The sequence below is a fragment of the Anser anser genome, assembly GCF_964211835.1.
Source record: "Anser anser genome assembly, chromosome: 16".
Taxonomy (NCBI): domain Eukaryota; kingdom Metazoa; phylum Chordata; class Aves; order Anseriformes; family Anatidae; genus Anser; species Anser anser.
The window spans coordinates 15,860,840-15,886,729 of NC_139737.1; the positions used below are offsets into that span (position 1 = coordinate 15,860,840).

The 25,890-nt window shown below is 61.5% G+C and overlaps 2 protein-coding genes and 1 long non-coding RNA gene across 7 annotated transcripts; 2 read left to right on the top strand and 1 right to left on the bottom strand.

Annotated features, from left to right (window-relative positions):
• The first annotated feature begins 1,887 nt into the window (after positions 1 to 1,887).
• Positions 1,888 to 11,110, top strand: MYL9 (myosin light chain 9). Its single transcript, XM_083801692.1, has 5 exons — positions 1,888 to 1,988; positions 2,967 to 3,040; positions 8,153 to 8,356; positions 10,047 to 10,208; positions 10,400 to 11,110. The coding sequence occupies exons 3-5, from the start codon at positions 8,173 to 8,175 to the stop codon at positions 10,570 to 10,572; spliced, it is 519 nt and encodes a 172-aa protein (XP_083657818.1). The 5' UTR covers positions 1,888 to 1,988; positions 2,967 to 3,040; positions 8,153 to 8,172; the 3' UTR covers positions 10,573 to 11,110.
• A 2,133-nt stretch (positions 11,111 to 13,243) lies between these two features.
• TGIF2 (TGFB induced factor homeobox 2) lies at positions 13,244 to 22,665 on the top strand. 4 transcript variants are annotated; one of them, XM_083801686.1, is made up of 3 exons: positions 13,244 to 16,439; positions 18,379 to 18,617; positions 21,238 to 22,665. In XM_083801686.1, the coding sequence occupies exons 1-3, from the start codon at positions 16,364 to 16,366 to the stop codon at positions 21,820 to 21,822; spliced, it is 900 nt and encodes a 299-aa protein (XP_083657812.1). In that variant the 5' UTR covers positions 13,244 to 16,363; the 3' UTR covers positions 21,823 to 22,665. The 4 variants fall into 4 exon arrangements, with proteins under 4 accessions (XP_083657812.1, XP_083657813.1, XP_083657814.1 ...); XM_083801687.1 differs by lacking the exon at positions 13,244 to 16,439 and adding an exon at positions 17,161 to 17,351; XM_083801688.1 differs by lacking the exon at positions 13,244 to 16,439 and adding an exon at positions 17,473 to 17,589.
• Positions 22,666 to 22,811: 146 nt separating this feature from the next.
• Positions 22,812 to 25,628, bottom strand: LOC310882662. 2 transcript variants are annotated; one of them, XR_014573063.1, is made up of 4 exons: positions 25,442 to 25,628; positions 24,717 to 24,824; positions 24,131 to 24,266; positions 22,812 to 23,149 (listed from the first exon to the last, which is right to left on the bottom strand). It is a non-coding gene; the product is annotated as an uncharacterized lncRNA (long non-coding RNA). The 2 variants fall into 2 exon arrangements; XR_014573064.1 differs by lacking the exon at positions 24,717 to 24,824 and having other exon boundaries at positions 25,442 to 25,627.
• Between the last annotated feature and the right edge of the window lie 262 nt (positions 25,629 to 25,890).

The window sequence follows — 25,890 nt, forward strand, 5'->3', positions numbered from 1 at the left end:
AACACAGATTTTGCAAGATACCTGCGGGCTTCCCAGCACTGTCCCAGCTACCAGGCCCCTGAGCACATGCCCAACCTCTCAGGCATTTGCTGCAAGCCTAAGAGGCTGGTCCAGGTCAGTGGACCCTTGTCACACCAGCAGGGAGGTGACACCCAACAGAAGGGGGGCATTGCTGTATCTCCCACAGGAACCTTTGTATCTGATCCCCACTATGGCAGAGTCCTTTGTTGAGGGGCCAGGGCTCACATACCCCGCTCCGTCCTTGCTGCCCTTGGGGTTCCTCAGGTGTTTGGGACATGGCAGCCTGCTCTGTGCCCTCACGCTGTGATGGGGATGGTCAGGGAGCACAGCGGAAGCGATGAGGGACACCACAGCTGATCTCTTCCAGGACTCCAGGCCGTGTGCTGTGTGCTGAGTCTCAGCATCCCCAGCTTCGTGCTCCTGCCCCATGCCACTTTGCCAAGGCAGAAGCATTTGCATGATGATGAAATGCCTGGATCAGAGAACAGATCTAAACTGACATGCTAAAAAACTGTTTTGTTTTACCCCATCGCCATTCCCTGACCTGCTGTCCAGAGAGAAAACCAAGTGAAATTACAACTTGAAAGAACAAGGAGGATGCAGAAGAGAGGTGACACAAGAAAATGTGGAGGTACAAACAGGCTCCCTGCTAAGGGACACGTGTTGGCAGAGGAAGAGTACACAGGGAGCCCAGGGCACTGAGAGGAGGAAGGGGAAGCTGGGAAGGGTTGAAAGGGATGAAGGAGAGTCCTGCAGGTGTTCCAGCAGCAGTTCCTTATGTGCACGCAGCTGCAGAGGCTGCAAAGCATCCGAGGAGCTGCCACGTCCAGTACCGTCCTGCTTCCTCGTTGCCCCCAGCCCCCGTGCGGCGCCTGCTCACTTGCAGGGAGCGGGTGCATGGCCAGGGGCGGCTCCTTCCCCACCACGCTCCCGGGTACTGCACAGACGCTGATGTGTTTGAGGTGGATGCACAGAAAAAACCGGGAGCAGCAGCCATGGGGCGGCAGCTCAGGCTCTCTGCCTCCTGAGACTGTTCTCTTTCTTTCTTTCTTCCTTCCTTCCTTTCCTTTCCTTTCTTTTCTCTTTTTCCTTCCCTTCCCTTCCCTTCCCTTCCCTTCCCTTCCCTTCCCTTCCCTTCCCTTCCCTTCCCTTCCCTTCCCTTCCCTTCCCTTCCCTTCCCTCCTTTTCTTTAAAAGGCAAACTTCGTGGGAAAGCCCCAGACGGAGCTCAGGCTCAGCAAAGACTCTGCGCAGCCCCGCGCTCTGCTGGGCTCCCTGCAGATGGGTGCCCCACAGGGGGGTTAATTTGTAAACCACGGCTCGTGGCAGCTCTTCCCGCGCGTCGCCCCACGCCGCCCCCTGCCCGGCTCCGCCACGCTGGGAAGCGCCCGAGGGGCGCGGAGGGGCGCGGACCCCCCCCTGCGGGCGGTGTCGGGGCAAACCCGCTCCGGGCCGGGCGAGCCCCTCTCGGAAACGCTCCCCGATTCCCCCTCTGCCCCCGCTCCCCCGCGGGCACACTTCTGCCCCCCGCGATGCGCAAATCCCCCCCCGGACACGCTGTCGGGGAGCCCGCGGCACCGGCGGCCGCTCCGTGACCGCGGGGCTGAGCAGCAGCGGGGCGCTGGGAGGGGACCGAGACCTGCGGCCCCCGGGCGGGCGATGCCCCGGCCCCGGCAGCACGGCACCGCGCGGATCCGGGCACCCACGGCCTCTGCACCCACGCCGTGCCCGGCCCCCCCCCCCCGAGCCCCCCGCGGCCAGCGGCACGCGTGGGCCTCCCGCCCGTCCGTCCGAGGCCGCCCCGGCCCCGCCGCATTCTTCTGCCTTGTATGGGCCGAGCCGGGCCGCCCGGGGCGGGACGAGGGGCCCGGCACCGCCCCGGCCGCCCGCCCGCGCCTAGGGCCCCGCCGCCGGCCGGCCCCGGCAGAGCAGCGCCGCCGGCCCCGCAGCTGCCCCGCTCCGGCCCAGGTGAGGCGCGGCCTCCGCCCGTCGGGGGCGGCCGTCGGGGGGGGGGGGCCGGGGAGGCCGGGGCTGCGCCCCCCTTCCCCCGGCTCCGAGCTCCGGAGAGCGGCGGCGGCCCCTGGAGAGCCGCGGGCAGCCCCGACGGGGCGGGCGGGACCGGGCGGGAGGGAGCCGGGGGTGGCCTCGATGGGGCAGCCCCCGACGGGGCCGGAGGCGGCTCGGGAGGGACGCGGAGGGCCGGGGAGGGGGCAGTCGGGGCCCCGCCGCGGGGTGGGGGGGGCCGAGGCAGCGGCAGGAGAAGCCCCGGTGCGCCCCTGCGGTCCGGCAGGAGGGGAGCGCCTCGCCCCCGGGGCCCCTGCCCGGGATGTCCCAGCCGGGGAAGGCGAGGGACGGTCCTGAGCAAAGCTCCTGGTAACTGCACTGACCTGGAGCTGGGACCCCCCCCCCCCCCCCGCCCCGGGATGGCAGAGCTGCAAGAGCTGATCCGTGCTGCCCGACCGTGGCTCCCCCCGCCGCCGTTAAGTGAGAGCTGTTCCCGGGCGGATCAGCTGCTTTCCCCTCCGCAAGCCTTTACCGACGGCCAGAGCCGGAATCCAGATGCATGCATGACGCTCCAGAGCTGTCCCAAGTGACCTGTGAGCAACTTGAGGCAATAAACTGTTGGAAGGCAGAAAAGCTTTATTTAGCTCTTTTCCCTCAGATCCAGAGGAACTTTGTGTCTTATGTAGTTTTGCCCGTGAAAACTTGAGGTCCTCTTGGCTTCTTCTACTCAGCTGCTTCCCTCCGTGCATGCCTTTTTGGTACAAAGTGTTATGGATGTGATAAAAGCCAGGGAGGTTCTTAAACATCGACGTGTAAGAGAAAGCAGTGGCTGGAGCAGCATTCTTTGGAACGGAACATCCCGAAGTGTCAACAACCAGCGCTGCTTACCAAAGATGGTTGGTTTCTTCAGTCACTTGAATTTTTTCCTCTCGTCACTGGCAGGCTCTGTGTTGCTGTAGGAGGAGTTTGCGGTCGCCTCCCCCTCTGACGTCCTGAGGCCAGATTCTCCCACCAAGGTGAGCCCCTTAATTCTCCTGGGAAAATGTCAAAGCCAGCCCAGGGCACATTCTGCCAAATGCCACAAAGGCTTCCTGCCCCACGCTCCCGAGATGCCCTCTCCTTCCCAGCCCCTGTGAGCATCAGGACGGTGATGGGTGGTGGGGCTTTCATGTGCTGTCAGCGTCCCTGCATGGTCTTCTCCCAGTGGCCACAGCAGGTGTGCTTCGGAAGGGCTTGTCTGTGCCACACAGGCATGGTGATGCCCTTGTCCCCTAAATGTGGTGGGAAGGAGCTGGCCCAGAAACCGTGCCATTCTCTCTTACCCCAAAATGATCAGAGCTACAGAAGCCTCCAGCCCTTCATGCTCTGCCAGAGGAGCCGAGCTGTGCCTGGCGCTGCCGGGCTGGGGTAGAGGGACAGGGGTGGGACCTGTGTGCTGCAGGGCTCTTCCCCTGCTGCTATCCAGCCCCGGGGCCTCCGTGTCAGGTTGGGTCACTGTGAGGACCTTGTCCCTGTGCACTTGGCTCTTTCTCTTCAACACTGCCCTGCTCCATCTGCACTTAAATCCTGCTCACTGGCATTAGTGCTGGTGGCTGCAATTGGTCTGGGGGACACAGCCTGGGGCTCAGGTTCTGCTTTCCCCATGCTCCAAGCTCCCTCTTCCCCACCCATCTGTGTTACGGTCTCCCCTATTGCTGTCTACAGCTACCAGAGAGGAAGGTGTGGGGAGCTGGGGGTCGGCCTCTTCTCGCAGGTAACTAGCGATAGGACTAGAGGGAACGGCCTCAAGTTGTGATGGGGAAGGTTTAGGTTGGAAATGAGGAGACATTTCTTCTCAGAAAGAGCAGTCAGGCATTGGGACGGGTTGCCCAGGGAGGTAGGTGGAGTCACCGTCCCTGGGGGTGTTCAAGGAAAGGTTGGACCTGGTGCTTAGGGACATGGTTTAGGGGGTGACATTGGTGGTAGGGGGGTGGTTGGACCAGATGATCTTGGAGGGCTTTTCCAACCTTAATGATCTGATGATTTTAAGGTCATAAAGGAGAAGAGCCCGTCTCTGTTCCAGCCATGCCAAGCGGTGCAGGAGGATCCTGCTGCAGCTCCTGGGCTCACCCTGGCACTGTCCCCCCGCCCCGGCAGCTCTGCAGTGAGGACAGAGCTGAGCAATGCTAAATCCCAGGGCTAGCAGGAGAAAAAGGCTGTTCTAACAGCAGGGAAGATGAGCTGCTCGCTGCTCAGTCCCCCAGCATACTTACCTCTTGGTAAATGCAGCTGTGTTCTGGCTTGCTGCTACTTGCAACTAACCTTGGGAAGAGTCTTGGGGCAGAGATTTAACCACAGTCTTTCAAAGGGGCCATCATTTATCCCCGCAGGGATGTCCTGTGGAGCAGTTCAGACTGTTTGAATTGCCCTTCCCCCTATCCTATGAAGCCTGCCCAAAAGCATCCAGCAGATGTACATTGTGCATCTGGGTGCCGGGATGTCATGGAGATGATGTCCTTTCCTCTCTAGCTATGCTGGAGATCTTGCAGCAGCCCCGTGCAGAGCTGAAGCCTTGTCAGCACTTCCAGACAGAGCTCCTGCAGTTGCCTGCCAAGCCTTGGAGGAGCCACCCTTGGGAAATGTGGCACCCAGCACACAAGTAGACAGCATCGTGTTTGTACCACATGGCCACAGCTGGGCTGTGCTGCAGCTGCAAGGTGGAGGTCCCTCCTGGCAGCACTGAAACGTGCCTTTGGCTTGTCGTGCCCTCCCCAGCATGGTCAGGAAACGGCATCGGGGTGAAGTTGCTTCCTTTTTCCCAGTGAGGAAATGTATGGTGGCTTGTTTCACCGACAACAGCGAGTTGTGGCGCTTTCTCTTTGAAACTGCAACTATTTAATAGCTTTCCAAGGCAGCCCTGTGGCTGCGTGGGGCTGACTCTCAAGGCCCAAGCCCAGCAGCGCAGGAGACAGGGGCAGCGCTTGGCTGCAGAGGGGGCAGAAGGACAAGGGGGCGAGGGCAGCCGGTGGCAGGGTGAACGTGGTGGGTGTGTGGCTTCCACGGCAGGCGAGCTGCGGTCCCACCCCAGCGCTGACCTCCCTGCCTCCGCTGCCAGCAGCGAGCAGGGCCTGGGCTCGAGCAGCCGGGGTGGGCCTTTCACCGGGGCTGGAGGAGCAGGACCCATCGTGTGTTTCTTCTTCTTGCCGAGGAAAAGCTGGGTGCTCAGACTGGCTCGGCCTGCCTGAGGCCACCGAGGCATGCAGGGCATTGTGGCCAGGCCACAAAACAGTCTGGCCATTGGGTTTTTTGGCCAGCCAGAGCCCTGCAGCGGGGCCCTGGAGCTGTGTGGGTGTGCGGAGCAGGGTGGCGGAGCCATCGAGCCTCCGGCAGGGCATGGATTGCCCGCGGCACATCAGGCCTGGCTGCAAATCACTTCTGCCTCCTGGCAGGGGCGCTTTTCCCTGTGCCCAGCCAAAAAAGTCCCTTTCCAAGTCACAGCTGGCGCCTAGGAGTTTTGCTAAAAACAGAAATAAAATGATTAGGAGCTGAGCTTGTCCTTGGGACTGAGCATCTTTCCAGGGAATATTTTGGATCAAGCAGCAGAATCGAACAGCAAAACCATGTGCTGCCCAAATCGTGCTTAATCCCCCTAACGAGAACCATCTCTCAGGGGAGTGTGCCAAGCTGTGCTCATGCTCACTGCTCACAGCTGGGGCAGGGTAAATATCTTGATAATACTAATTCCTGCGGTGAGAGCAAAGCTCCTGTTTATTTCTCTAGTCTTCTGCTAATAATTCTGCTAATAACTCCCTGTGTTTTGGAAGCTCGGTGCCGGCTGAGCTGCAGCGTAGTGCCGTGGACTGGCACCAGAGCTTTTATTGCTGGCTCTGACCGCTGCAGCAGATTAAGGTGAATCACGCTGCTCAGCTGAACTTCCCTGCACAGGCTGATGCCCACGCTGCTGTCCAGGTGACTGCTGGGGGCAGGCAGCACGTGCTGCTGTGTGGCAGGGTACCCAGGCAAGGGCTGTGCCACTGCAAAGAGCTTTGCGGTGCAGCGGGGCGGGGGAAGCAGTGGGCAGAAGGGCTACGGGGCTGTCATCTGCCCACACAGCCGTGGGCATGCCCTGGCTCTTTGGTGATGCTGCTTTCCTCAGCAGGCTGGTGGCAAATGTCTGGGAAAAGATCGAATGTTTTGGGGCAATCTGAAGTGATTTCATGAGTGGCGTTAGGTGCTGGGTGCCAGCCAGAGCAGGCAAAGGTGGTGGAGGGGAGGGAGATGGGAGCAGTGGCGTTTCCATCCCAGTGCCTGCAGCCACTGGGGCTCCTTCCCACACAGCCCAGCCAGGGGAACCTGGGGACTGCAGCTGGGGGGGGTGTGCTCCAACCCCCACCTCTGCAGCCTCAAAGGAGGGGTAGCAGCGAGGGTAGTGAAGAGATGACACAGTGAGGCAGGGAAACGGCTGGAAGACAGGTACAGCCTGGGAAGGGCTGGCAGGAGCTGTGCAGCTGCGAGAAAAGGCTGCTCGCTCTGGTCCCGCTGGGCAGGATGCTCCCTGCGACTTCTGAGGTATCAGCATTAAGGACCCAGTTAGAAAGCGGAGCCCACAGCAGCGTTCCTGGGGTGGCCAGCGCGTCTATGCAGGGCTTCTGGCAGAGGCACGCTGGTGTTGTTGCTTTGTGCTGCTTAATGCAACATGACGTGGTCCTCAGCTGCTTCGTGTCCCCTGCCAGAAAAGGCAGGAGCCCAGAGGCACTGTTTCCCACAAAGGCGTGGGGTGCACAACAGTTACAAAAATATTCTGCTCTTCGCCCGAGGAGCTTCATTCATAGTCTGTTAACTCGGATTCCCCACCCTGCAGCAGGCATGGACTCCCTGCCCCAGATGGGGAAACTGAGGCATGGGTCTTTCTGTGAGTTAGAATTGACCACAATAGAAATTTGAGAATCTGAGCAGCATCTCTGTCGTGGCCACGATCTCTGTTGTCACCCCAGGCTTTCTCCCAGGGCCATGCTGAGCTGGCAGCTAACGCTGGAAGTGTCCTCGTGCCAGGCTTGTCCCTGACAGCTGCTTGCTGAGTTTCACTTAACGGGATTTGGCTGGGAGAGGTCTGAGCATCCTCACCCTGGGTAACACCAGAGGTAGCCAGAGCTGCAGAGCAACCTGTAGGAATCAGGGCTGGGCCCCCAGCACCGTGATGCAAGGTCTTAAATACTGAGCCTGGCAGCATGGGCGGTGACACCAAACCACCGCTCAGGGGCTCAGGTACTGTCTCTGATCATTCTTGCTGCTGGGAAATGGCTCTTTGCTTCACCCTGTCACTATTCCCGCTGTCCCCTTTGCCATCCCCTCTGGGCCACGTATTTCCCTGTCTGAGTTCCCCCCGGGTCTGTCTATTCGTACTGGGGATCCAGCTGCCAGAGGGTGATCCAGCTGATCATCCCGTGGATCCAGCTGCTCGCTGCTGTTCCCTTCCTGCCCCCCAGCCTGTTCCCTTCTCATGCTGCTCATTGCTCTGGCAGCCTGCTGCTGGAGCCTGGGCGGGGGGAGGCAGGGAAGTGGCAGCACGCGAGGAATGCGCCCGCAGCCGATAACCCCAGGCTCTGGCTTAGCCCCCAGCCCTGCAAGGCGCAGGCTGCTCTGGCACGGGGCGAGGGCAGCTGTGCCTGCTCACCCCAGGGCGGCCTCCAGGAGGGGGGGGCCCTGCCCCAAAACCCAAGGCAGCACCTAGAAAGCACCCTTGGGTGCCCTCACAGACCGAACCCAATGCGGCGTTGGGTTCACCATCTTTCCCTGCAACCAGGATGAAGGGGACAGGCAGCATGTGGGTGTGGGGGCTGAGGGCGTGGGCAGGGAGCTCTGCCCACAGCCCATGGGGACAGCCCTGGGACACGCCGGGAAGGGGGACAGCGAGAGCTGCCTGCCCTTGGGACTTCCCAGGGGACTAAGCAGAGCCTGAGTCTCATCTGTCCCTGTGCCCCACTCTGCGACTGTGTTATCTCACTATAGATAGCCAAACTGTGTCACAGCCAGGAAAACTGAGGCACGGACCTGGTGAGCAGCTATTTGCACAGCCAGAAGGGGAAGCTGTGTCCATTCCCTGGGCTCTGCTTCCCCACAGACCCCTGATGCCCCTGTCCTGCCTGCAGGTACCACCCCAGCCGTCAAGATGTCCAGCAAACGTGCCAAAGCCAAGACCACCAAGAAGCGCCCGCAGCGCGCCACCTCCAATGTCTTTGCCATGTTTGATCAGTCGCAGATCCAGGAGTTCAAGGAAGCCTTCAACATGATCGACCAGAATCGCGACGGGTTCATTGACAAGGAGGATCTGCACGACATGCTGGCTTCCATGGGTGAGGAGACCCTTCCCTGGTCCCCTGCGTATCCCTCAGCCCCTTTGCTCTTAACGGCCAGCAGGGACTGCTGCTGGGGGTACGCGGTGCCTTGCAAGGAGTCCTGGTCACTGCCTGCATTGAGCCACTGTTGGGGTGGTGTTGGGGCACAGCCCTCCTGCTTTGGGTCAGTTTGATGCCGTAAAAACGGGGAACTTCCTCTGCTGGCGCTAGTTGACCTTAGAAAGTGCATTTGTGGAAGCATCTAAGGACAGCAGCCTAGGCTGTTGCTCTTAGAGCCACGTTCACTGGTCAGGAAAAGGTCCCTGCCTCCCTTGGGGATGGAGAAGCTCTACATGAGGAGCAGCCACCAGCCACAGCCAGGGGCTGGAATTTGAGTAGTGTCACCCCAAGATGTCACCTGGGGTTTTCCACTGCAGAACAAAGCCCTTTTGTTGCTCACAGCCTGGGTGACAGGACAGGCTGCTCCCTGTGCTGGCCCGCCTGGGGGGGTTGGTGCAGTTGGGGGCAGTCTGCGCAGGGGAGGGGGCTCCCAGCCTGTCACCCTGTGGGTCCCTCTGTGGGTGGTGGGGTCCCACGCAGGAGATGGCCGTGCCCCAGGTCACCGGCTGCAGCCGGCTGAGGTCTGTGTCTGCACTGGCAGGCACGTCCCGGTGGCTCTGGGGCAGGCAGAGCCCACGGACCAAGCTGGCAGCTTTGGGAAGATGCACGCTTCCCAGCAGCACTGCCCGCTCTGGCTTGGCGGCCACCCGGCACGGGGGGCTCTCGGGGATGGTGCCAAGCCCAGAGCTGCGGCTGGTCGAGACCTGCGGGCCTGGCCACGCTGCCCACCCAGAGCCCGTCCCCTCTTGCCGTCCCACTCCTGGCCCTGTGCTGCCTCAGCACCACACTGCGAGGTCTGTCGCTCGTTGGCGTGGTGGCCGGACCCCTTCTGAAGGTACTGCCTGGGAGAGAAAGATCCCAGAGCAGAGGGGCCGTGCACTGAGGGGCATGTGGGCGTTAAGGCTGCACTCAGCAGAGACCAAACCGTGCCTGGGACATCCCAGTACTGCCTCCGGCACAGAGTCATGCAGAGAGGGGCCAGGGACGGCGTGGGGAGAGGTGCTGAGACAGCAGTAGCAGGTGCTGCAGAAACCATTGCTCGTGGTGTGGGTGAATGGGCCCCACCAAACTCGTCTTTGATGGCTGCTGGCAGGCAGCTCTCCCCACTCCCACCCAGCAGAGGACAGGGGCACTAAGAACTGAGGAGGACTGGGGGTTGTCACGCCTCGGAGTGATGCCCCTGCCCCTTGGCCCCATTGCTCTCCTGGGAAAGGGAAGCTGCTGCCGGGAGTGGTGTTGAAAAGGTGTTTGGGGTGGGGGGATCTGCAGCCCCTCTTCCAGCCCAAATGGGTGGGTTAGCAGCAGGGGTCGCCAGGCGCATCTCAAGGGCACCTTGAGGTGGATGTGGTCAGTTCAGGCAGGTTATGCCTGTAGAAGGAAAAGTTCTCACTGGTCTCCCACAGCTGAATTTCTCAGTGGCAGCACAGGCGTGGGGCAGACCACTGCCCTGGTGGGCCGACCTTTGGGATGGGATGGGATGGGATGGGATGGGATGGGATGGGATGGGATGGGATGGGATGGGATGGGATGGGATGGGTGCTGCAGGGAGGGTGGGCCCCACACCCACACCACCACCTGTGCCCGGCAGGAAAGAACCCCACCGACGAGTACCTGGAGGGCATGATGAGCGAGGCACCAGGGCCCATCAACTTCACCATGTTCCTCACCATGTTTGGGGAGAAGCTGAACGGCACCGACCCAGAGGATGTCATCCGCAATGCCTTTGCCTGCTTCGACGAGGAGGCATCAGGTACAGGCCAAATCTTTGGGGACAGCCCACAGGCAGCTCTGGAGCAGCGTGGGCCATGGGCTCTGCTACTCCTGTCTCAGGTGCAGGGCTGGGAGTGGGACAGCAGGGAGCCTCCAGGGGAGGCAGTGAAGGTCCCTGGCCACCCCTCTGCCCTCCTGTGCTGATGCAGTCCCTGCCATCCATCCCCACAGGGTTCATTCATGAGGACCATCTGCGTGAGCTGCTGACCACCATGGGGGACAGGTTCACCGATGAGGAGGTGGATGAGATGTACCGGGAGGCGCCCATCGACAAGAAGGGCAACTTCAACTACGTGGAGTTCACCCGCATTCTGAAGCACGGGGCCAAGGACAAAGATGATTAGTGCCAAGAGCTGCTCCCTGCCTTCTGTGCACGCTGCCTGCGCCCCTGTCCCCTTGCTGCCCAGCCCCACAGCAGGCTTCCCCCCGGCCAGGACATCACCCTGCTCCATGTCGTGCCGATGCTGGCACGTGGCACTGCACCCTTGCTGGAGGAAGCTCTTCCCTCACCGTACCATTGCGTGCACATCCGTCCTCTCCCATCGCCTCTCCCGCCTGCAGGCTCAGCCCCCAGGACCCAGCCAGGCTCCATCCCCACCAAGCAGCTGCTCTCCCCGTGGAGCAGAGGGGGTCCTAGGGCAGGGGCAAGCAGCCCAGGTGAGCACTGGCCGGTGGGGATTTTGGCTGGCTCAGACCAGTGCAGTCCAGGGGACCTGATGCAGAAAGAAGCTCTCCCCTTACCTCCCACACTCCCTTCCTTTAGGAAAGAAAAAAAAAGAACACTTTGTTTCCTCTTCTATGGCTGTTTTATGGCTTTAGAGCCTGTGATTTGAGGGATTCAGAAAGCTGAAGCAGCCTATAAAGTCTGATGGTGTAACACAACAGTGTGCTGCGTGGCTCCCTCCCTGACCAGCGCAGCCCTGGTGCCGTGCCGCTCAGATGTGGGGTTGAGGGCCACTCGTGCCTCCGGCTCCCACACCACATCCCCCTGCCTCTGCCCTTGCCCACTGGGGTCTGCTCCTGATGACACCCTGTTTTAAAGCCAAATCATTCCCAACCCGTCTGTGCAAAATTGGCTTAAGCATCGTTTTCTGCCTTTGCTGATAGGAGGAAGGGAGTTGTGCTTTGGGACAGGCAGAGGAAAGGGACTGAGATCCAAGGGAGGAATCCTCTCCTCTCTGCTCCGCTCCTCTCCTCCCCTCCCCTCTCTTCAAGCACCCAGCATCATCGCGTGCCCACTGCCAACACTCCTGTTTAAGCCAGGACTGCTGAGGCAGCATGATCCCTGCGCTGCCAGCCCTTCCTCAGCAGTCAGCTTTGTTGTGCTGTTTGTCCCGTTGGTTTGATTAATTAACGCCAGCCTGACATAGCGGGAGGGGATAAGGGGGTTCCTACATTGCAAATCTACCGTGCTGCTGGAGGTCACTCCATCTCCATCCCTTCAAAGGATGAGGAGGGAAATGTGATGACAAACCCTGGCGAGGTGGTGCCCAGGGCACAGCTGCCAGAAGAGCTCGGATGGGGCTGGCGGCGCCCCAGGAGCATATGGGACTGGGGTTGGCGGCCACCCCCCCCAGACCTGCCAGGCCTGGGGCCATGTCCTCGCCTGGGACATGGCCCATGGTTTGAGAGCTTGTCCTTGGTTCCTGGTGCTTCTGCTTTCCAGGCACTGCCAATGCAAGGAAGCACAAGCCGTATTATCGGGGCACGGAGAGGGGAGGCCAAGCTCTCCCAGGGGGGCTTGTGCTCTGCAGCAGCAGCCAGGCACAAGCCTACCTCCAGGCTCACAAAGCAAAGCCGGGCACTATTTATTCCCTAATGCTTTGCATACTGGGGAAAAACATGCAGTCCTTCCACTTCCAAAGCGAAGTCCCAGGCCTGAAGGCTGCTGAAGGGCAGGATGCTTTTTAAAAAGCTTCTTCACTGAGCTGTATGTCAAAGCGAACATCCCACAGACGTCACGGGGCCAGTGGCTCCGTCCACTCACAGGTCTGATCTCAGAGCTGATTCTCAGAAGCTACCCCTCAACCCTGCTGCCGGCAGAGTAGAGAAACCTTGTTAGTGGACACAGGGGCGTGTATGGGAAGAATAAATCTGTGCTTTGCAAGGTGGCATCCTGCCTCCCCCGCCTGCTGGAGCTCCTTGCAGGTGGAGCACACAGAGATGGGGCTGCCGTGCAGGACTGCGGAGGGCCTTACGAGACTGCACGGCGGCACCAAAAGGCAGGTGCTGTTGGGGGTGGATTGATGTAAAGTGCAGAAGATCAGCCCCAGCTTCACAGCCGGAATGTCCCAGCTCCAGGTGTGTCACACTGAGCAGCAGGAGGCGAGGGGCAGCCCCAAGGAAAGGGAAGAGCTCAACAGCTGTTGAAGAAAAAAACAAAACAAAACAAAAAAAACAATCACATACTAGGAATTACTAGGAGAAGAAAGGATTCCAAGAGGGAGTGCTGTTTGGCCATTGTCTCAGTTCCTGTGTCCCCCACACCTTGAGTATAAAAAAGATCCAGCCAAGCTGGGAGCACTCAGAGGAGAGCACCAGGGAGGTTTGACATCAAGGAACTTAATTTACTAAAGCAGATTGATTTAAACTAGGTGGAAAAGGAACTAAGGGCACACATGTAATGGGGCTGTGCTGGTTACAGAGTGGTGCAGAAGTAGCTTCTGGGTACTGGATCCTTCAACCCTTTCCCCTTTGCATCTCCTGTGCTGCCTCCTGAGCTTGTGGATGGGTTTCTATCAGCAATGCTCGGAGCCCTTTCTGTGCTTTGTCACCAACACAAGCAGCTGGGGCTGTTTGCCTTCTGTGCTGTCAGCTGTGCATGCCCCAAATGTTTTTCATCCACTTTGGTCAAAGCCACTTCATCCACAGAGGGAGAACGAAACATCAGCAAACCTCCAAACTATTCTCTTGTGAAAGGTTCCCGGGCTTTACTGCTAGGGGATGTTCTCTTTAAAAATAAACATAAAAAAATATAAACAGTTTTTTCAAATGTATTAAACACCCCCAAAAACAAAACTAGCCATTTAATTTCAGAAGTGTTTGCTTGGGGCAGGGACACTTAAGAATACATTTCTGGGGGTCAACCTGTAGCAGCTTCTTTCCCCTCTCCTTGCTGGGTTACCCAGTCTCCTGCCTCCTCCCTTGACACTGAAGGACTTTGATCATTTTCCGAGGTGCAGTCATCACGTCCACTGATTCCTGATGCCAGCAGCTTTGCCTGGATTTTGGCTCATGAGGCTCACCAGCGGCTGCAGCCTGTTTCTGCTTAGCGGAGTTGATTCTCTGCCTACACCCAGAGCAATCTGGCAACTCCCCCCCCACGCCTGTTTGCTGCCTTTCCTGCGTTCGGAGCTCCAAGAAGCTTCAAGTCAGCACAGCACCCTGAAATACTTCCTTTCCTGGCTTCTCCTCGGTGGTCAGTGCCTGCTGCCACCAAGCCACCCTCTTAATCACAGAATCACAGGATGGTTGTGGTGAGAAGAGTCCCCTGGGGATCATCTGGTCCAAACCCCTGCTCAAGCCGGGCCACCTAGAGCTGGTAGCTCCATGTCTCTTGCACTGGGGAGCCCAGAACTGGACCCAGCACCCTACACATGGCCTCACCAGTGCTGCGCAGAGGGACAAGAGCGCCTCGACCTGCTGGCTATTCCTGGCCTAATGCAGCCCAGGACACTGTTGACCTTCTTTGCAGCAAGGGCACACTGCTGGCTCCTGGTCAGCTCAGCTCACAGAGTCACAGAACGGTTTGGGTTGGAAGGAACCTTAAAGCCCACCCAGTTCCAACCCCCTGCCATGGGCAGGGACACCTCCACCAGACCGGGTTGTTCAAAGCCAGGTCTTTTTCTGCCTTGCTGCTTTCCAGCTTTGTGCCCCCAGCACGTGCTGGTGCCTGGGGTCATTCTTCCTCACTGAGCTTCACAAGGTTCTTGTCAGCCCATTTCTCCAGCCTCGGCTGCAGGCCCAGCAGCACTGCTGGGTGCTCTGGGTGGCAGCTCTGCTCTCTCAGCTGTCCCCGTGGGAATTCTTCCCACTTCTAGCCTGAATGAGAGCTGCTAGTGCAGCCCCAGGGAGGCTTCTTCCAGACCCCGAGCTGATTGTTGTTCCCCAGCACCGTGCTCTGTCCTGACACCTCCAGAGCACCCCAGCCCAGCGCTGCCGCTGGCCCCACACCAGTGTCTGTCCACCCTCAGCTTCTCTGGTGGAGGCACAGCTCCAGCAAGGGCTTGCCTGGAGCCCATCAGCCGCAGCCCCGGTGCGCAGTGGCAGCAGAGAGCCATGCCATGGGCCAGAAATTGAAAAAAAAAATAAATTAAAAAAAATGCTGTGGGGAAGCCCAGCTCAGGGTTATTTGAGAGTGGGCAGAAGGAGGGGAGAGTGGGAGACCAAAGGAGGCCAGAGCAGGGCACCTGAAGGTGGGAGGCCAGGGTGTTTGTTAGGCTGGGCGCTGCTCTCACAGCGCTGGTCCCCAGGCATGTACAGGAGCCCTGAGGCAGCCACCAGTCTCTGCTCCACACAGGCACTGAATATTTTAAAATTTACCCTTAAAGCTCTGCTGGAGCCAGGCGAAAGGAGCACACCAGCCCTTGAGCAGGGAAGTGATAAAGCCAGCCAGGCCAGCCCTGGGAACACTTTCATTTCCCTTGTAATTAATACTAGCATGACCCCGGCAGCCTTGGCAAGTGCCTGTGCAGAGACGGCAGGCTGCTAACAGCAAAACGCCAGCACATGAGATGTCCCAGTGGGGCAAACCCAGCCAGTGGCCCCCTGAACGTGGGACAACTGGCACCCCAGCTGGAATGGAAGCCCTTTCCTAGCAAAAATAAATAAAAAAATAAATAAATGAATACAGATCAAACAGCAGAGGGTGGGCAAAGAAGGATCTCTGCTTGGGCAGAGCTTGCAGCCTTGCAGCCCTGTCGAAGGCTGCCCGAGGTTTCCAGCAGCCCCCTTCAGGCCTTGGCTGCCTGACTCTTTTCCGAACTGCGGAAGTTTAACAGCATTATCATGTCAATGGCGCTGGCCGGGCTTTCTGCGGGAGGTGTCCCAGCTGGGCCAGGAAACTCAGTCCGGAGCAGCCCTCAGCCGGGGGCTGCTGCCACCTTCCCTGGCCCTTGCAGCCCGCTGGGCCTTCCTGCGGCCCGGGGAGCACGGGGGGCTCGGGGGGCTCGGGGCCCAGCTGGGCAGGAGCCGGGGCAGGGCCAGGGGCTCGCTGGGGCCACCCCGGCGGCTGCGGGGTGCTGCGGGCAGGGGCAGCAGGGGGGCTCCGCACCCAGCACAGGCTCCGTGCCTCACCTTTGGTTCACCGTCCCACACGGCGCTTCCGTTAGTTGAGCAATAGCAATTCAGGGTACGGTTTCACTCGGGACGTTGCAGATTTAGCTGTAACTAAACAAAGGCTTTAAGCAGTTCTCCTTTTTTGTTATTTAATCCTCTCCTGCAGCATGAAACCTGCTCTGTGCAGATCTGCAGCTTTGCTGCCAGCAGCCACCACATGGAAACGCGGCCGCTCGGGCCCATCTCTTGTTGCAAACCAGAGCGATGCAGGTGCTGCCCGTGACAAACAGCCTCTGTATATGGCAGCTCTCTCCAGCTCCTTTCCCTGTCAGACTCAAGCCCCCCTCCCACGCCCAGGCCCCCTAATCACCATAATCAGCTCAGTTCACACATTTGGGATGGACAATTCAGGGCTAAGAGCCTGGCTCCTGCTCCTATTGAAAGCCAAGTGAAGGGGTTTGAATCAGGGCTGCCTGAAAATGCGCTGCTCCTCTGAAGCAGACCTGTCCCCTCCTGGGCTGGGGAAGGAGAGGTCTCCAGCCTGGCCTCCGGGGCTCTCACGGTGCTGCCAAGCTGAACTTTTTCTCCTGCTTCAGGCTTGTATCAGTATTAAAAAAAGCCTATTGTGACAGAAGTTTATTGGCAGCCCTTCTCAATACCCATCAGTGCCTGACACACAGGATGTGGCACTGCTGCTCGGAGCGGCTCTCCCTGTAGTTCCCTCCCATGGCTCACCCTAACAAAACGTGCCACCACGACAGGCACGTCCCCTGCCGGGCTTGGCGCTGCTCGCGTGCGTGACCTGGCCAGCTGTGGTGTGGGCTCTGGCCAGCCGAGAGCAAGGAGTGACCTTTGTGCATGGCAGAAGGGCACAGAGCACGCAACGGGGACATCCTATGGGAAGCCTCATCCAGGACTGGCAGCGTGCCTGAGGGTAAGCAGAGCAACTTGGTCTCCAAAACTCCAAAGGCTGTGCCGGGTCACTGTGGTTGCAGGGGGAGTGGTGGCAGCACGGTAGGGCCTCCAAAGACCTCGCCGCGTTGGCTGGCCCCACTCCCAGGGGTGATGCTGCCCCGCAGCTATGGGTGATGCCATCACACCGGTGCTGGTACAGGCACAGGGCCTGTGGCAGCGGGCAGGTCAGGGAAGGAGAAGGTGTGCTGTCCTCTGAGCAAACGTCCCCAGGTGCTTTCCCAATCGCCACCCTTGCTTTGAAACGGTTTCCACTAGCACGGGAGCAGTGATTTGCCGAGTTTCTGATTTCCCTGCCGTAAGTTAAAAAGCCCCCAAACGCAGCCCAGGCGGTTGCCAAGGGGTGGCCGGGGTCCCCGGGGCTGCCACGCTCGGCAGCCCCCGTCCCCGGGCACGCGTCCGGCCGGGCCCTGCAGCCCGTGCCCGCCGTGCCCCTTCCCCGCCCGCGGCCGCCCCGTGCTCGGCGTGCCCCAGCCGGCAGCGGGGGCCCGGGGGGGGGGTCCCGGGGCGCCGCCAGGCACCGGCCGCACAAAGGCGCGGCCGCCGCGGGCCGGGGCCCGGCGCGGCGGGGGCGGGGGCCCGGCGGCTGCCCCGTGGGCCGCGGCGGTGACAGCCGGGGGCGGGCGGGCGGGCCGGGGGCGGGGGGCCCGGCCCAAGTTCCTGCCTCCTTGGGAACAAAGGGAACTCTGTCTCGGCATCTGTCACCGCCGCGGCCCGCAAACTTTTCGGTGCGCCTCGGCCGCTCGCCGCCGGCCCCGCCGCTGCGGGAGGGCCCCGCCCGCACCCCGGCCCCGGCGCGGCGGCGGCGGCGGCGGCGGCGCGACCCCGGCGCGGCCCATGCAAGGCCCCAGGCGGCGGCGGCGGCGGCCCGGGGGTAAGAGCGCAGCCGGAGCGGGCGCACAACATGGAGTCCCGGCGGGCTGCCGGCGCGGCGGCTCGGGCCGGGCCGGGCCGGGTCGGGCCGGGCCGGGCCGCCGGGGTGCGGCGGAGCGCGGCGGGGCTCGGCCGCCCGGCGCGGTGCGGCCCCCGCTGTCTTTGTGCGGCCGGGCCGGGAGCCGCCCCCCCCGAGGCGGCGTGAAAAGTTTTTGCAAGTCCCGGGTCGGTGTGCTTGGGTGGGTTTTGTTCGCGCTCGGCGCTGTTTTCCCCTTTGTTGTCGCTGGGCGCTTAGTTTGGGAGAGTTGCTTCGGGGCCGGGGGCGGTTTTTGTTGCTTTTCGATCGCTTCGCGGGCGGGGGGCAGCGTTTGCTCCCCGGCCTCTTTTCGCTCTCGCCGCGGTTTCGGGTTTCTTTCCCTTTTCCCGAGCTCCCCGGTGCGGGGCGGGCTCCCGCCGCCCGGCCGCCGGCTTTTGTGTGCGCGGCGGGGCCGAGCGCCCCGCTACCTGTTGCGGCGGGGGGCGGCGGGGGGTGCCCCGGGGCTGCCCGGCCCCTCCCGGCGCGGCCCCTCCCGGCGCGGCCCCGCGGCTGACAGCGGCCGCCCGGAGCCGCCCCGCGCCCCGCCGCCGTCCCCGCGCAGGGCAGCGGGCGCCCGCCCCGCGGAACAATGAGCGGAGCGCGGCCGGCGGCGCCCCCCCGCCTCTGCCCCCTCCCGCCCGGCTCCCGAGCGCTCGCTCCGCCGCCCGCCGCGGGGGCGGCTCCTGCGGGACCCTGCTCGCGCCCCCTGCGCTCACGCCTGTGAAGTCCCCGCAGACCTCCGGGGGCTCCGTGCGGGACGGCGGAGGTGCCGTGGGGCGGGCCCCCACCCCCGGGGGGCCTCACGCGCCCGGATCATTCCTCTCGCCGCCGGGCTGGGAGGGGGTGAGGTGCCCCCAGGCTCGGGCGGCGAGGGGGCTGCGCGCCCCCGTCGTCCCTGCGCCCCTGGCTGGGACGCCACGTGATGTGTGCTCTTTGGTTTCCACCTTGCCAGGCTTTAACCAGGAGAGATCTGCAGGCAGCTCCACCATGTCGGATAGCGACCCCGGGGAGGACGACGGTACCACATCTCTGGAACCATCTCAGTTGAACAAGAGGAAAAGAAGGGGCAACCTGCCCAAGGAGTCTGTAAAGATCCTCCGGGACTGGCTGTATGAGCACCGCTTCAATGCCTACCCCTCCGAGCAGGAGAAGCTCAGCCTCTCGGGGCAGACCAGCCTCTCCGTGCTGCAGGTATGACCCGGCCCCCGTGCGCTGGGGCTGCTGCTGGGCCCTCTGCCACAGTGCTGGGGAAGGGACGGGCTGGGGCAACCCCTCTGAAGACCCCAGAGGACTTGGCACGCTTGAAGCATTGGGCAGGAAGGAGGCAGAGAGGGAATGGCAGGGAGGCAAAAGTACTGCGTGTAGGCAGCCTCTAACTGGGAGAGGTCTGTGCCCCAGGGAGCAGTGGAGCAGGCGTTTTTCCCTGGGCACACCCCAGCAAAGGGGCCAGGCCACCTTCCAGGTCAGAGCTGGGCAGGGGACAAATGTCCCAGGAGAGAGCGCGCCATGCAGGGCTGGGCTCTGGCCTCGGGTGGACCACGGGTGGCACCGGGTGCTGGCTCGCCTGCTTGCCCCAGTCACATTGGCAATGTAAAGGGGAGCCCAGCCCAGCCGAGCTCGTCTCCGTGGGGCTTCCTCTGCACCTCTGTCTCCTTGCCCTGCTCTCGGCGCAGTTGTGGCCAGCCGGCCTAGACACTGGTGTGTGGGCTGTGACAGTCTGTCTGGTTTCCCTCTCCCTGACCGGCACAGCAAACTTTCTTTTTAATGTTTTACTTATCTATTGAAATGCTGGCTGAGCAACAGATTTGTGTCCGGCCAGCAGCTGGGCTGCTGCTGCAGGGCAGGCTGGTGGTGCTGGGGCGCTGTCAGTCGGATCGGCTGTGGAGCGGTGATGGGCCCAGGGTGGTACTGGTGGTACTGGGCCTGACGGCTGTACCCAGCCCGGGTGCTGCCCGAGCGTTGGCTCCGTGGGGGCCACAGCCGCAACCGGGGACAGTGGGACTGGCCGGCGCCATGCAGCCACCCCCGGGATGGAGTGGGGCATCCTCATGCTGTGGTGGGGAGCTGTGGGAAGGTGCTGGCCCTTGGCAGGAGGTGTGAGTGAGGTTTCTTCTGCTGTGGGAGCTCCATACCCGGCAGAGGTGCCCGCAGAAGTGGTCGCCCCTTACCTGAAGGGGGGGCCCAGCCCGGGGGTGTTGCGCAGGCCAGCTGGGGGCTGTCACTGGGATTTTTCCCTTGCTCCGAGGTGACACACGGGGCACTGCTCAGCCGTCCTCTGCCTGATGAGAACAAGCAGCCTGTCGGGGTGGTGGTGTGGGACACCCCACGGCAAGGCAAGGCCGGAGAGGCCTTGGGGGACAGCCTCAGGAGGGGTGCTTGAACCAGCAGGGCCGATCCAACTCCCCCGGGCGCCTCTTGAGCGCAGTGGCTGAGCAGGGCCCTGCGCCCTGCAGTTGTTTGTTTATGCGTGCCCCTGCCTGGCTGCCAGTGGCGAGGCAGCGGCAGTGCGGTGGCCCCAGGTCTCCAGGGCGACCGGGCAGCCTCGTGCCCCGTGCAGAAAGCCGGGGTCAGGAAGCTGTGCCGGCTCCCGGTGAGGCTCCCGGGCCAGCTCCGCGGCTACAGGCCTCCCTGCCCCCTTCCTCAGAGGGAGAGGGGCGCGCAGCGGGGCCAGGCTTTTCTTCCCCAAGAGTGCAGAGGATGCTGCTCTCATGGCAATGGTGGCTAAAAACATAAAACATTAAAAATAAGCCTACTGGCTTGGAAGGGGAACTGCCGAGGCTTGTCTAGCTCCGCCAGCAAGCGAATGCCATGCGGCAGCCCGCGTCCTGGCCAGGCGGTTGAGCATGCCCGTCTGCCGCGCTCTCTGCGTGGAGCTGAATGCTGGAAGGAGCAAGAGTGTGGCTGGGGGAGCCACTGGGATTTTGCGGGGGCTCCTCGGCACTGCAGAGCTGGTTGGGCTTTTTGTTGGTGCCAGAGTGCAGCCCTCTGGTTGGTGATTTACAGCTGCTGATGGCCGTGGGATCGCTGGAGCACGTCAGGGGCTCTTGGCAAAGGGTTGCAAGGGAGTGTGTTCGCAAGGAAAAAGGGGGTGAGTCTCACATATTTGAGGGTGTTAAATGCCAAATATTGTCTGAAAGACAAAAAAAGGACAACTGAGATCTTGCTGTGATTGAAGTTGTGGTAAGTTCTTTCTACTCAGGGGAAATATTTTACAGAGACATTGATTTAGGAAAGATTTTTTTTCCTGTTTTATTCTCTTCTAGTTGTTTTCTAGGAAGAAGGCAGTTTTTTTAACCTAGCTTTTTGTATAAAAACACTAAACAATATATGGTTGTTGCGTTTCTGAAGGGTTCCAGAGGTGTAGCTGCAGAGGTCTGCCTCTTTCGCATACAGATGTTTGGAAATGCCTTTAAAGCTAGCTTTGCTGGTTAGCAGGAGGCATGGAAACATGTCAGCGAATTGCCGTAATCCCTGCTACGCGGCAGGGGATGGGGAGCTCCGCGAGTGGGCACTTTGGTATCGGAGATGTCGAGGGAGGGTGTGAGAGCTGCGCCCTGCTTTGCCTGCGTGCTGCGGGGCAGCTCTGCCCGTGGGCAACCGCAACGAAGGTGCTGGGAGGAAGGGGCTGCCCAGGCGGGCGGTGCCGGGCAGGAAGCAGCCGGCGCTGAGGTTTCCATGTGCAGCCCGGGCAGCCCCTGCTGGGGCAGCTCTGCCTCTCTGAGCCACGGGAGAAGGAGGTGCAAGGTTGGGGGGAGCTGTGGGGGGCGCGGGAGCTGCTTGCTGACAGCACTGCACCCCTCTCTCCTCCCAGATCTGCAACTGGTTCATCAACGCCCGGCGGCGGCTGCTCCCCGACATGCTGCGCAAGGATGGGAAGGACCCCAACCAGTTCACCATCTCTCGCCGAGGCGGCAAGGCTGGTGACGTGGCCCTGCCACGGGGGGCTGCTGCTGGCTCTGGGGTGCTGGTGGTTCCTCCCATGACAGCAGCGGGGGCCACCAAGGTGCTGCCAATGTCTGTGTGCCCACAGGTACTGTGCCACCCCGCCCAGGCGCTGGGCAGCAACCTGACGGTGGCGGGTGCCCGCAGCCCTGAGCGGGAGAAGCAGCCGGGCCTGCAGCAAGCGGAGCCAGACCCTCACCCCAAGGCGCCGCTGGGCACTGCCAGCAGCACCATGGCCCTGCTGGCACGGGCTGAGGCCGCCAGCCCCACCAGCGGACTGTTCAACACGCCGCCCCCCACGCCCCCTGAGCTCTTCGGCGATGACTTCAGCAGCTTCCAGCTGCTGGTGGAGGTGGCGCTGCAGAAGGCGGCTGAGCTGGAGTCGCAGCGCCAGGGCGGGCAGCTGCCCCTCTCGCCCCAGCCTGAGCCCCCAGGGGCCTCTGTCGCCAAATAGCCCCCAGGCCTGGTCCCACGGGGTGCCCTTCCTCGGGGGTGCCCAGCCTCCAGCCTCGTGCCACCCACAGGGTCCCTCTGGCCCGCAGGATCCCATGTCTGCCTGCACCCCCAAACAGCTCATCTCAGAAGCGGACTCGTGCGTCCCAAGGGGCTCCGGTACCTCCGCTGGCCACGGGGGAGAGGAGAGGAAGGGCTGTCCCATCCTGTGCTGGGGAAATGCTCACCATCCTTCAGAGCCCTCGCTGTCCGCACTCCTGGTAGGGACAGGACCCTGGGCAGGCAGGAGGACGTGGCTGCTGCAGCCTGGCCAGTGCGGAAAGAGCTCTGCAGCTGAGCGACCTCTCCTTGCCACGACCGGCAGTCACTGCGAGGCCACAGAGCTCCCTCAGAAAACCTGCTGACTTCTTTTTCTCTTTCCTGTAAACAAGGGTCCAGCCAACACCACTTCTTCAGGGGGAGAGAGAATTCTTTCCCTTGCCTTTTTTTTTTTTAATCGTGTCTGTTTTAAGGACCACAGATGAAAAACTTTTTCTCCCAAATCTCTCTGATTTCCTTTTTTTCTACCTTTCTCCTATTTTTATGGAGGGCCTTTCTGGTACCTTGTGCTGGCCAGGAGCCGTGCCTTGCCTGGGGAGGCGCAAAGGACAGATGAACTGGAAACCTGAAGTCTGTGGCATTTTCTTGCACAGAAAACATGGGAGTCTCCTCTTCTGCCTTAGGGTGTTACAGATGCTGCCAGTAGAAATCTCCATGGTGCTGTTTAGCAGTTTTTTGTTGAAACATTTTCCCTCTAATTGTGATTTATTCGATGTTTTGTTTTGTTTTTTTATTTCTTCTACAAACATTTCCGCGACTTCCCTGTATTTCTCTCACGTTCCTGCTGAAGATGTGCACGTTGTCTCCTGGAACAGAGAGTGCGTTGCAGAGCCTGAGAAACGCCGACCGCAGGCTGCTGCTGGGGGTGGACGCAAAGTCGAGACTGTGAAATTTTTTGTATCCAACGTTTTTATTTTTAAAAAAAATATCTGGAAAGCAGCATGTTGCGGGCATGGGCTGCCTCTGTGTCCCTCTGCAAGTGCAGCACCCGCAGCCTGCGGCCTGCAGCCCCCGGAATGCGGAGTTGTCTCATCAGCCACGCTCGATGAGCCGCATGAGAGCCCGGGGGGGTGGTGGGGTTTGGAGTCCCGTTGCTCCCTGCTCCGCTCCCTTGCGCTCGGGAGAGCGTGGTAGGGCCGGTGCTGTGGTGCTGGTGACCTCTAGTGACAGCCGGCATCTGCGGGGAGCAGGAGCCTGGGCACTGCAGAGGTCCTGGGACTATTGTTTCACTGTAAATTTAAGTTAAATAGTGATACGTACACACATATGTAATCTATCCTGAGAAACACTAATCCTAGGTTATTAGCCTGATTGTTAAGTTGCATGAATAGAGATGATAACGTCCACAGGATCTGGTGCTCTGCAGCAGCTGGAGCCAGCAGTGCCAGAAGAAGGCAGTGATTTTGGGGTCTGTTTTTTCCCCTTTTCTTGTTCAGAGGAGAGGAGGGGGTGTTAGCAAGTGCTTCAGGGGCTGGGGAAGGTTTACCAGTGGTGCCTCACTTTGCCGAGTGCTCCCATGCAGCGCAGGGATGGCTCCAACGCTGGTGGTTCCCAGCTGGGCAGGGGCACCAGCACAGTGCTGCTGGAGCTGATGCTCACCGTGCGGTTACGAGCATTGCCTTTCTCAGCTCCCCCTGCTCCAATTTATGTCCAGCCTTTGCCCTCTGCCTCCTTTCTGGAGAACGTCCTTTATTTTAGGACTGCCTCCCTTATTTCTAGGTAGCCCTTCCCTACAGTGCCCTCTCCCTCACAGGGGAGGGAGAGGCTTTTCATTCACCTCCCCTTATTTTTGCCTCAGTCAAACCAAAGCGGGGATGAGTAGTGCTGCTGCACTGGGGGCAGGAGCACTACAGCTATCCCCGTGGGATGAATTGGTGTCACTGCCCTGGGGATGGACCGGGGGGTGATTTTTTGAATGAAACTTTGGAGCAAAAAACTACTGTAAATATATTTTTCTTTGTTCTTCTGTTGTCAAATAAAAGGTTTTTTGGTTTTGTTCTTTTTTTAAAATACGAGATCTGAGCCAGGCTGGATTATGTCATTCTTGGGTGGCTCACTTGCTCTTCCCTCACCTCATTACCCAACATGCTGACGCGCTGCAGGGCCAGCCCCCAGCTCCTGACACCCAGCCAAAGCAGCTTAAGAGGTCTAAAGAGCATTGCTGGGTTAGGAAAAAAAGGGGCCAGTGCCTGGCACTGGCCTGCACCTACCCCGCTGTCATTGGGTCTGGCAGCCACTGCATGCTTGGTCCCACAGCACTTGATCCTGATGCACGGGAGAAGGGAAGCACCCTCTGCCTCCTTGCCAGCATTGGAAAAGTGAGACAGCATTGCTGTTAACTATTCACTGAAGGGGAAAAAAACAAAAACAAAACCAAACAAAAACCACTGAACAGTGTGTCTTGACTGCGCATGAAGTTTTGAAGCCCCCATGGGCGGCTGGGCACGGTCCCTCTGGTACCCCCCCGCACAGGCACCATGGCAGGACACCGCAGTAGGGCTGGGGCTGGGCTCTGAGCTACTGCGCCTGCTCCTGCGCTGCCCCAGGGGCTCGGACAGCTTGGGGCAGACACTGGGAGCATGCACACTGATACTTCATTTGCTGGTGACTTCTAACGTGCACCCCCTGCACCGTGGTCCTGGTGGTTCCTGCTGCCTTACCTCATGCCCCCATGCCCTGGGCAGGGGCTGTGGAAGGATGGAGACAGCTGGCCCCCAGCCTAGCCTCACTCCTGCAGCTCCAGGGAAGCCCCCAGGCTACTCTGGGGAAGAGAACAGCAACAAAGGGCCCCTGTACCTGTGCTGGCTGCTCCTGAGTTCTGCTTTTGGTGATGGCCGCAGGCCGGGATGCAGCCAGAGCTGAGAGCCCAACCTGGGGCAGACCGTGCAGCAACGGGGATCCTGGCTGATTAAAACAGATGGTGCTCTCCCTGCCTGCCTTCGCCTGTCCCTCCCGCGTCCCCAGCGAGCACCTCCGGCACCCTGAGCCCGATGCTGGGCCGCGGGCATCCCCCCGCAGCTCAGCCAGGCTTTGGCCAGAGCCTCGGGGACCTGCCCTTGCCCCTGTAGGGAAGGGGCTGCTGCTTCCCCGCAGGGTTTGGGCTCCCGCCACCTTTCCTGCGAAGGGGCGCCGGGCAGGCACGAGGAGCGGGCAGGGGGCGCAGACATCGCTGCCCCCCCCCCGAGCCGGGCAGCAGAGCCCCGACCTCCCCCGGAGCGCGGCCTGGCCGCGGGGGCGCAGCCCTGCCCCACCGCTGCCTCCCCCCGCGGCCTGCTCCCGGCCGAGCGGTCACCGCAGCGCCTCCCTCCCTGCCCGCCCCGGCACCGGCGCCGCTCGGACCGGACCCGGCGCGGGCGAGGCGGCCAGGCGGGCGCGGCCCCCCCAGCGCAGGGCACGGCGCGGGGCCCTCCGGACGCTGGGCAGCCACGGGCCGAAACGGGCCGCGGGGGTCCCGTGGGCGCCGCGAGCGGCCGGCGCCCTGCCCTGCCCCGCCCCGCCCCGCCCCGCCGCGCCCCCCTTACCTCCTCGCCGGGAGCGATGCCGGGACCCGCCCCCGCGCCGCCCTCCGCTGCTCGCGCTGTGGGGAGGCGGCACCGGCCCGGCACAGGCCCGGCACCGGGGGGCTGCGGCTGCCCCGGGCGGGCCGGCGGGGGGCGGGGGGCGGCTGCCGCTCGGCGCGGGGCCACAGCGCCCGGCCCGCCCCCCGCCCAGGGGCGGAGCGCCGCGTGCCCCGCCCCCTCCAGAAGCCCCGCCCACATCCAGAGGCTCCACCCCCTCCAGAGGCACCGCCCCATCATAAACCCCGCCCCCGGCACAAGCCCCGCCCCCCGGCACAAGCCGCGCCCTTCCCTCTCTGGCTCTTTGCTCCGGAAGTCCCTCCCCCACCTCAGGACACGCTCCGTAGCGATTGGCTAGCCAGACGGGCGCGCCCCGCCCCCTCCGCTTTCCCCGGAAGTACCCCGGATTCGTA